Source organism: Scleropages formosus, chromosome 4, assembly GCF_900964775.1.
Source record: "Scleropages formosus chromosome 4, fSclFor1.1, whole genome shotgun sequence".
NCBI classification, from domain to species: Eukaryota; Metazoa; Chordata; class Actinopteri; order Osteoglossiformes; family Osteoglossidae; genus Scleropages; species Scleropages formosus.
In genome coordinates, this window is record NC_041809.1 from 36,182,441 (window position 1) to 36,192,566 (window position 10,126).

Genomic DNA, 10,126 nt, shown 5'->3' on the forward strand with positions numbered 1-10,126 from the left:
TAGCAACCAACGGCCAGTGACAGTCAGGCACTATGCGAACTGCCAAGTTTATGTGTGCAATAAATATATGTAATACATTTAAATGCCTTCGGGTGTGAAAGGTTAAAATACGGGACAAACCGCGTTCCGTATGCCAACCACGGGATGGTTACGGAACTGAACGATTCATTGATTCTGTATAATTATTTACGGGACGGTTGGCAACCATATTGCAGACACGTGATTCCTATGCCCTTTCACACGTGAGATAAAGCGCTTTACGCTCGACTTAGAGCTAGTCTGCTTTTAATTATTTTCCTCTGCAAATATAAACTGAACGAATAAGCAAAAATTCAGAGTATGTATGAAGCGATGACACTCGCGGCTCCGCAATTCTATTCGAAACAATATCTGCGCGACCCAACGTCACGTCCTGCAAAACGTCACAGCAACATCCGATCACGTGGTGCTGTTACCGCATCCGGCTTCGCTTCCCTTTCGTCCTTCAGACGCATTGAACTGCTGCAAAGAGTCGACATGTCAGGCGTTTTGCGCGGCGTTTTGGCTGCGCGGTCTCTCTTGCGGGCACCGGCGATGAGCCAGCGCGCAGGCCTCACCACCAAACCGGCTAAGGAACCAGTCGGCGCTGCTGTAAGTGTCCTCTTTGCGCTGTTATGACGGAGGAGAGAGTCACCTGTTCTGAGCGTTGTGGTGAGCCACTGCAGGGCTGACTAGGTGACTAGGCCTCTGCGCTCCCACTGCGCGATTCATCCCTGAACTCAGAGCAGATCCAGCGCAAGACACGAGTTACTTTAAGTACCTAAACATTCATTCATGCGAATTGAGTATCCATAATTCTTTTGAATTGGCCTTTAAAACAAAGCCTAGGCCAAGTGACTTATTGATTAATATTCATTTGTATGTCACTTTTTTATGGCCTTTGACTTTGTTTTGAAGGTAACTACTAAGTGCATGAAAAAAACACGGAGCTGCTGGTATTGATTAGTAGGTACATTGATTGAGCATGAAGTAAAATTTACCATATTCTACCAATGTGGTAGTTTCATAAAACGTGACGTGAGTTATGAATGGAATCACAGCATTTTAGCATTAACAACTGTGTGTGTGTATCTCAACATGTTGCTCAGGCCAGGCTATGAACTAGAAGACACACTATAAACAATTCCTCACGTTTCCTTGTAAAGGATTGACACCTGCCGCCTTTCTCCCAAATTGAATAATGCAGAAATACATTGTTAAAACATTCAGTACAAGCTAATTTGACAGGAGAGAAGGAGTTTGTTGGCGGAAGAGCCGTTACCTCGCATGTTAAGTTTTAAACTGTAATGTACTGTAATTCACATGAACGGAGACAATAGTTTTTATATAAAGCGGCTAAAGTTCGCTGAGCAGCTGGTAGCATAGTGATCGGAGTAGCTGGCTTCGGATCAGAAGGTTGTAAGTTGGAATGTCACCTGTCCTTCAGCAGGGTCCTTGCCCCAAGTTGCTTCGGTTAACCAGCTGTATGAATGGGTAAATGATTGTAAGTTGCTTGGGAGGAAACTCAAATGAATAAATGTGAATGTATATGGGCTACATAAATAGGGGCTGGCAGCTCCTTAATAGGGTTAAGGTGTATACTTCATTCACACCTTTTGCCCTGCTCATCTACTGTGTGCCTCTTCCCACTTTAGGAGACTGCGATTAGCATGACGGTGTTCATGATTGCCATTTTGGGACCTTCTGGATGGGTCTTGGCCAATCTAGAGTCCTACAAGGAAAGAAAATGAGCTCGACAGGGCCTCCAGCACACCATCCGGTGACGTTCGACTGGGGCCAGCACCCTTCGACAGGCTTCATCTCCTAAAACCAACGTGGGGAAGAATCCACCGTTCTCCAAGTCTTCGCCCTTCTACCTCTCCATAGGAGTGTCCACTCTGTCTAAACTTCAGCCATGGATGTGGAGACCTGAACAAGACAATGACACAGTTTTATTTGTTCCTCCTGTTGAGTGTTACAATAAAATATTAATTTAAACCTCAAAGCTGTCTGTTAATTTCCAAATCGCTCACGCACATGCTGTCATTGTAACGCTTTTTTATTCAGCTGCGACGTTTTCTACGTGATCACGTTTACTGTCAATGTGGTCTTACACAAGACCACCACAGCTCCTTTACTCTCAAGAGAGTAAACTGCAGTTCAGGCAAATGCCCTTTTCGTTCACAACTGATTTGGCCAGTTTTCAGTGCCTTCACTCGATACAAGAATTAATCGTACCTATATAGCTTCGTTCGCTTCCGTCCAGACTTTGTGACAAAGTGTCAATTCTGGAAGCGCGTGGAGAAGGGGTCTCGCCCTGTCCGGCTGCATTTATGATATTACTATAGTGGGGGGGGGGGGAAGGGGCACGAAAGCTTGATTGTGGACAAAATGTGTCGGTTATTTAACTTAACGAGAACCGCAGCGTGACCCGGAACCCGAGTGAGCGCATGTCAGGCAGCGGACGGGCAACATGGCGGAGGACGAGGTGCACGAAGCTGCGCGGAGGGACATGGACGGTGAGTGGAAACGAGGCCGCGGGAAAGCGCTGCGTTGACGCCGGGGGTCGGAAGCTGTGGCTCGCGGAGCCGCTTCCCTCGCAGCCCAGGAGGAGGAGCAGGAGGGACACGACGACACAGTGAGGCGAGCTGTCGAGCCCCCATCACTGGCTCCGACCCGCCCGCCCGTCCGTGTCGTGTGTGTGTGTGTGTGTGGGGCTTCTTTTGTGGCGAACGAGGAGCGATTTTCCACAGCGGGAAGCGAAACGTGGAGACGCGGAGCTCCGAGGGGCGGCGGGGGGACCGACGGGACGCTGCTGGTGGTCCGAACCGAGGGCGACGGTCCGCGCGGCTGCCGGAACCGACAGCGCGAGGAGGAGCCCGCGAGGGAGCCGAGGGAACGTCGCTCGATGTCGGCTCGTGCAGCGAGCCTCAGTCTCGTCCCAGTCTCTCCAAGCCCTCTGAGAGACAACACACCAGCGATAATAAAGATAATAATGAATGATAACGATGATGAAAAAAGAGTAGCTATGGACCACAAATAGTGTCCCAGTTACAGGAAATTAGGAGGAAAACTCCTCCATTACATTTACAATTGTCAATAATAATATCGCAGGCAGTTCGCCGCGCGCACGTCTCTTCTCTTGTCTTGCGGAATTCCTGATTTTTATTTCTTTATTTTATTTTTTTTTTAAATAAATTTGTTCTTTTATATCTTTGGTGTTCAAAAATAAATGTGAAGGGCGACGGTATAAACTAAAGCGGACGTGCTTCAGACGAGAACAATGAGGTGTTTGAAGGAGGAGCCGCTGTTCAAAACGCCACTACTTTGTTTGTTTGTTTGTCCGTGACGAAGTCGAACTGCGGCTCGTCGCTCTTGTCCCGCTCAGTCCACTGAGTCCAGGGCTCCTCTTGGCCTTGGCCGCTTTTACTGCGTTCTGCTCTCCTTTACCCTGCTTTTCCTCGTCTCTCTTGACTTCCTGAGGCCAAAGGACACTTTGTCCATGTCCCCCCCTGGGGGGGATGCAGTTTCGGAATCTCTCAGCTGAGAGTTCGTTCCAGTATTTTCACTTCTTCTCTACTGTATCACACAAAAAGGCCAAGGTGTGTGTGTGTGTGTGTGTGTGATGGGCCCCCGCAGTAAACCCACATGCGTGTCACCCCTCTCTCCTTCGCAGGGGTCAACAGCCTAGCGTACGACGAGGCCATCGTGGCCCAACAGGACCGGATCCAGCAGGAGGTGAGCGGGACGGTGCTCTGTCCTCCCTCGTCCGGAACCGTCTCTTTACCACCTCCCCCGTTCTCGCCGCCGCTCCTGCGGAGGGCTGCGGCTGTTCCTTCCTCAGCACAGCTGGGAAACGCATTGTCTGGGACAGCTGGTAGCGTAGTGGTTAGAGCTGCTGCTTTTGGACCCAAAGGTCACAGGTTCGAATCCCCCCTCCAGCCATAGTGCTTTCGAACATGGTATTTACCCTAAACTGCTCCAGTAGAATTAATAATTGTAGGTAGGTCAGCATTGTAAGTTCTTTGGATAAAAGTGTCAGATAAACCCTTAAAGATGTTTACATGTGTTAATTTAACTTACTTTTACACTAACCCTAAACTAGGTGGTTCTGTGGAAGACTGTTGAAGCGCACAGTGCGTAACGTGGGCCCTGCAGAGCTCTCGAATCAGGATACGTTCTTCATGTCTTCATGGGACAGCTGGTTGCATAGGGGTTAAATCTGCTGCCTTTGGACCCAACGGTTGCAGGTTTGATTCCCACCTCCAGCTATAGTGCCCTTGAGCAAAGCACTTAAAACACAAGGTCAAAGGTGAAACATGCAGCGGAGCAATTTTACTGGAGTGCTTTAGGGTAAGTACCTTGCTGCCACACACATCGCTCCGGTAGAATTACCCAGCTTTAGAAACGGGTATGTAATTGTAGGTAGATTAACATTGCAAGTAACTTTGGAGAAAAGTGTCAGATGAATGAATGAATGAATGAATACATATCCTGATTGGCATAATTTGTTTTTTTTTTTTTTTTTTTTTCAGTTGAACTTAATCCATTTCTTTTTTACTAATGTGTTTTCCCCTCCCCCCCAACATGTGACATGTTCAGATAGCCACCAGCAACCCCTTGGTATCAGAGAGACAGGCCCTTTCGGTTCTGGAGGCAGAGTATGCGGAGGATGACACTGTATACCAGCAGAAGATTAAAGTAAGTTCACAAAGTTTGGTTCTGCTTTGTCTCACATGAATGATAATTAGTCCTGGATAATCACTGTTCACTTTTTCCCAGGGATAATTGGCTTACGCTGCACATGAACCATTGTACCCCATGAAGGTGAAAAATATAAATATCATCTTTCAGTCCATATCGAATAATACTGCAGTGATTCTAATCGGCACCAGGCAGCTTAGTGGTTAAGGACACATTTATAACCTGGAATGTTACTGGTAAATTCTTACCGTTATATCTGCTTGTTTTCTGTCCATTCTCCTGTTTCGCACCCCTAACTGTAGTGTGTGACGTATATTAAAATAAGTGTGAAACAACCTTTTTTTTTTTTTAAGGATTTGCACAGAAAGTATTCATACATACGGAAAACACGGCCCGATGGGAACTGCTTCTATAGAGCATTTGGCTTCTCGCATCTGGAGTCGCTGCTAGATGATACCAAGGAACTGCAGAGGTGATGTTTTTGTCCCCAGATCACTCTGTCTCATTTACATTCTTCTCCATTTGCATGATGATGTGCTACTCGGGTCATTTTCAGGAAAATGTGTTTTTAAGCTTAGTCCATTTCCATGTCACCGGCAGCTTCGCTGGACCCTCTTGGGTCACGTACCTCCAGGCCGAAGAGCAGCTTCTCAGAGTTTCGAAGACTCCTGACCATCATGATTAAGTCAATCGTTGATGTTACACCTTTGCCTGAGTGTGTAATACTGAGGGCCGTTTCCCCCAAACATAAGCCTTGCAGCACACAGTGATCATTGTCACCTTCTGGTCACTTCACGAAGGACTCCCTGCCCTTGAATGCTTTCTCAGCTGTGACAAGGGTGTGGAGGTCATATATATATATATAAAACGAAACAGGCTGCAAAATGCAGTTTTTACAATGGATGTTGCCACCAAATAAGTCGAGCAGCACTGTGAACTGAGCGGTCGTAGCGGTTAAACTCTTATTCTGCTCTAAGTCATTCTGACGTTTTGCTGTAGGCGAAGGTGTAGCCACAGCTGGGGGCTGAAACTGGGATGTCTGTCATCCAGAGCATTACACACATGCATAAAAATATGTATGGTATCATTTTTTTTATATTAGAATATATGGTTTTTATGTATTGTGTCTAGTGTTATAGTCTTATGTTATATATTTGTCTAGATATACAAAATATGCACAGTATGTTTTTATATATAATTCCAGTGTTATGTATAGAGTGTTTCCTGCTTTTCAGAAATGTAAGTTCATTATTATCCATCAGTGTGTTGTATGTCAGATCCTTGTCACATCTTGGTTCTGTGGGCAGAATGTAGAAGGTTCTAATTTTTTCCAGCCGGGCAGTGAGCCATTAAACTGAGTGTCTTGATTAGAGCCGCTGAAACTCTGGGTCTTAGCTCTTGGTGGTGTACAGGGTGCCAACGAACGCAGCGACCTTGGCCAGGTTCCAATGCGAGCTGCACATCCTTGCTTGTCTGGTTTTTGGTAGAGACCTGGAATGTGGTGCCCGAATGCTCAGTGAGCTGTGTGCTTTGTCCGTCTGCCTGGCTGCGCAGGTTCAAAGCGGTGGCGGCCAAGAGCAAGTTGGACCTGGTGAGCCAGGGCTTCACCGAGTTCACCATCGAGGACTTCCACAACACGGTAATCCGACACTCTCGTGCCCAGAGCACGCTCTGTTTACGGGTGGCGGTGATGGGAGGCATGTCCACGGTCCACCGTCCACCATCCCCTCTCCCTGCGGACAGTTCATGGACCTGATCGAGATGTGTGAGAAGCAGCCATGTCTGGACGAGCTGCTCGGCGCCTTCAACGATCAGAGTGTGTCCGACTACGTGGTCGTCTACCTTCGCCTGCTCACTTCCGGCTTCCTGCAGCGAGAGCACACCTTCTTCCAGCACTTCATCGAAGGCAGCCGCTCCATCAAAGAGTTCTGCCAGCAGGTGAGGGTGTCCTGGTGGGGTGGGGGGTGGAGGGGGAGGAGCCTAACGAGGAACGTGTGTGTGTGTGTGTGTGTGTGTGTGTGTGTGTGTGTGTGTGTGTGTGTGTGAGATGCCTCTGTTGTGCTGGCACACATCACACGCTCGAGGGTGGGAAGAGGGGAGAGTCCTTTTCTGAGAAGTCATGGTGCCCCTTCCGTCCGTCTCTCTGTCCTCTTGCCACTCAGGAAGTGGAGCCCATGTCGAAAGAGAGTGACCACATCCATATCATCGCCCTCGCCCAGGCGCTCGACGTGCCCGTTCTCGTGGAGTACATGGACCGGGGCGAGGGAGACACGGTGAACCACCACGTTTTCCCTGAAGGCAGCGATCCTCGAATCTTCTTGCTCTACAGACCCGGTCACTATGACATTCTGTACAAATAACACGCATTTCTGCTTTTCTTCAGATGCTGCATAGAGCCACAGACCTGCAGTGATGTATTTATCGGTTCGGAGAGAGAAAAAAAAAAAAAAAAAAAAAACTTAGTCAATGCATATCTTTTGCCTTGTATCAAAACTATTTATGGACGTGACTTTAGACATGCAGTGCTGTACAGTCCCCCCTACCCCTCTGCTATTGTGGTTGTAAATGGTATCAGTGTACTTTTTTTTTTATTATTTTTTTTTCCTTTGCTAAACTACCTTTTTCAGGTCTTTTATTAAAGGGATTTAAATGTTTAAAAGTCAAATTAGTTTATTCTTTTGGGGTTGTTTGTTGGACTGCAATATTTGTATATGCTGATCTTAGCCCCCAGCTCTTTTTCAATTTTGTCCATGAAAAGCATTGAGACAAAAGATGCTGAGATTAAGAAGAATCAAACTTTTTTTTTTTTTTTTTTTTTGTCTCCCTCTCTCAAAAACCCACTTGTGATGCAAATTTTAAAAGCTTCAATTATGTAATACTTTAGCAGAATATGTTCCAGTAATATGTTATGTAAGGAAGAGAAAATTCAGAAAAATATTCTCTGTGAGGAAACATACGGGACAAGCTGGACAGAATAAGAAAAATAAGGCAGAGTTGAGGGAGGGGAAATGCATGTACAGCATGTGTGTGAAAGCTCTCAGTGCGAAGGAAAGATTTTTCTGGTGTCGCAGGCCTAATTGCTGTTACATCTGCCTTTGCCACAATTTCCCTTTGGCGCGTTCTCAGATTGCATTTATTGACCAAGATTGTCACTGCATTACTGAAGACTTTCTGTTCTCCGAATCACAGCTATTCAAAAGCAACTAATTTTAGAGTAAAGGTGTATGAATTCATCTGCGTAGTGAAATCACATCACGAAGGAACTTTTTACAGCTGTGTTGAAATGGGTAACTTTCAATAGTTTGCATGGGCTGTATCCTCTGCTGCTGAATGTGATGGCAGCCTACTTGAAAATGTACAGGTCATAGACAGAATGTGACAGTGTCAGATCTTTTACACACTTTTATCATTTAGCAATAAGTCAACAAGAGCATGCAGCAGCTCAAGAGGAATCCAGACTGTCATTTTCCATAAAAATTAAGGTTTCTATTAAATTTCTGCTCCCGAGAACAACTGAACACATCACCCTGCTGCTTCAGCCAGAGTTCTCAGCAAAATCGGGGAGCTAACAGCAATTTGTGTAGGAAAACATTTTATAAGGTGTGAAGTTTATTGAAAAGGACTTTATTTGTGATGCAATCCTTCTGTTATAAATGCTTTTTCTACTCCTAGGTATTTAAGTTGCATTTCTTAAGGAGTCCTTGTGGCTGTTTGTAACTGAGCCACTAGATGGCAGTGTGGTAAATGAGTTGAAAATAGAGGCCGAAAGATGAGGGATTTCCTGTTGTACACATATACAGTACAGTGTATAAATTGAAGTATTGATACATTACACATTGTCCAACACATGAACCACAGCAGATGAGACTTAAATTAATAGCGTCACCCATTTAGCTCCTATAGTCCATTCTTGCATAAGAATTGCACTTTTTAGCGATATTCTGTCCCATTACCTTTATATAGCAACAGGTAACAACTGCAGGAGTTTGTGTTACAGAGGTGACATTTTTATACTTATTTTTAATGAGCCCACTAAAGGTATAAAAAATTAATTTTAAAGTATTTGTTTCAAAATTAGGGGGGTGCGGTGGCGCAGTGGGTTGGACCACAGTCCTGCTGTCCGGTGGGTTGGGGGTTCGAGTCCCGCTTGGGGTACCTTGCGACGGACTGGCGTCCCGTCCTGGGTGTGTCCCCTCCCCCTCTGGCCTTACGCCCTGTGTTACCGGGTAGGCTCCGGTTCCCCGCGACCCCGTATGGGACAAGCGGTTCTGAAAATGTGTGTGTGTGTGTGTGTTTCAAAATTAAATACAAATTTCAAAGATCAAGTCCCAATTTTAACACCGGTGCCTTACAATTTCTGGGATGTAGGTTTGGCTATGGGTTTGAGACTGTGAAGTCTGCATGTTCTACTTTTGTTCGTGAGAGTCTTTTTTCCCCCCACAGTCCAAATATGACTTTTCCAAGTGAACTAATTACCCTTAATTTCCTCTGTGATCCTTAACACACTAAAGCCATAACCTAGACCAGCAGGTAAGTTCTTGCATAAGATCTGCAGGATACACACTTCTCTCACAATACACTCTATACAGTTTCTGGTCCAGGCCATGGTGATATCCCACCTGCAGTACTCGTACTCCCCTCCTGGAGAGGAGGGATTCAGCAGTTCTGAGTGAGAGGGAGAGGTGTCATTCCACCACACTGGAGCCAGAACTGAAAACCTTTGTGCTTTTGGGTTCTTTCTTCATGGGACCACAATGTGAGTCAAAGTGGAACAGCGTAGCAGTGTGGTTGGGTGTAGAGAGTGACCAGGTCTTGTAGCTATTGGAGAGCAGATCCATTCATGGTCTTGAAGGTGGTAACCAGTGTTGGCTTTGATCCAGGCAGCTAAAGGAAATCAGTGCAGAGATATTGGGGTGGGTCTAGGTGGGATCACCACGGCTGGGTGCAAATTATGCTAAGTACCTTACTCTAAGGTGCCACAGGTGGATGTGAGACTTGAACCTGCAATCTTTGAGTCCAAAGGCCACAGTGCTACCCACTTCTCTCCTGAACTTCTGTTTGCACCCTAACTTTGCAATGCTTAAAGAATCATACTCTATTAATACTATATGCAGCTAGTCATGGAATGAATTCTGGCAAAAGGGTGGTGTCCATCTACTGGTGAGCTGCACTTCTGTTTACTCCGCGTTCTGCATCACTTTGGAGAAACATGCTGCGGAATAAAGGTCCAGAATGTACTGTACCTCATGTCCTCTGCCACTGCGATGGGTTCCGAATCCCCATAGTCACCCTGCTTTGGGGTAAGTGGATCGAGATGATGACTGTAGCGAATAGATTTTTTCATGCCTTTGAGGTACAAACCCGGTTCAGATATGCAAGTGAGAATATGCAATAAGATCATTGT

The 10,126-nt window shown here is 46.1% G+C and overlaps 2 protein-coding genes across 3 annotated transcripts; both read left to right on the forward strand.

The window, feature by feature from the left end:
• Window positions 1-443: 443 nt before the first annotated feature.
• On the forward strand, window positions 444-2,023 carry cox8a (cytochrome c oxidase subunit 8A). The gene is made up of 2 exons (XM_018752166.2): window positions 444-630; window positions 1,674-2,023. Exons 1-2 carry the CDS (start codon window positions 517-519, stop codon window positions 1,767-1,769), a joined length of 210 nt encoding a protein of 69 aa, XP_018607682.1. The 5' UTR covers window positions 444-516; the 3' UTR covers window positions 1,770-2,023.
• A 446-nt stretch (window positions 2,024-2,469) lies between these two features.
• otub1a (OTU deubiquitinase, ubiquitin aldehyde binding 1a) lies at window positions 2,470-7,180 on the forward strand. 2 transcript variants are annotated; one of them, XM_018752165.2, is made up of 8 exons: window positions 2,470-2,537; window positions 3,695-3,756; window positions 4,621-4,719; window positions 5,076-5,194; window positions 6,277-6,361; window positions 6,466-6,660; window positions 6,885-6,995; window positions 7,106-7,180. In XM_018752165.2, exons 1-8 carry the CDS (start codon window positions 2,492-2,494, stop codon window positions 7,133-7,135), a joined length of 747 nt encoding a protein of 248 aa, XP_018607681.1. In that variant the 5' UTR covers window positions 2,470-2,491; the 3' UTR covers window positions 7,136-7,180. The 2 variants fall into 2 exon arrangements, with proteins under 2 accessions (XP_018607681.1, XP_018607680.1); XM_018752164.2 differs by having other exon boundaries at window positions 6,885-7,180.
• The last annotated feature ends 2,946 nt before the right edge of the window (window positions 7,181-10,126 follow it).

Bases quoted from the DNA above. Each gene is read 5' to 3' on its own strand.
- cox8a (XM_018752166.2), top strand. From the start codon at position 517: ATGTCAGGCGTTTTGCGCGGCGTTTTGGCTGCGCGGTCTCTCTTGCGG. The intron at 631-1,673 runs GTAAGTGTCCTC...TTCCCACTTTAG, and splicing joins AGGAACCAGTCGGCGCTGCT to GAGACTGCGATTAGCATGAC.
- otub1a (XM_018752164.2), top strand. From the start codon at position 2,492: ATGGCGGAGGACGAGGTGCACGAAGCTGCGCGGAGGGACATGGACG. The intron at 4,720-5,075 runs GTAAGTTCACAA...TTTTTTTTTAAG, and splicing joins TATACCAGCAGAAGATTAAA to GATTTGCACAGAAAGTATTC. The intron at 6,362-6,465 runs GTAATCCGACAC...CCCTGCGGACAG, and splicing joins TCGAGGACTTCCACAACACG to TTCATGGACCTGATCGAGAT.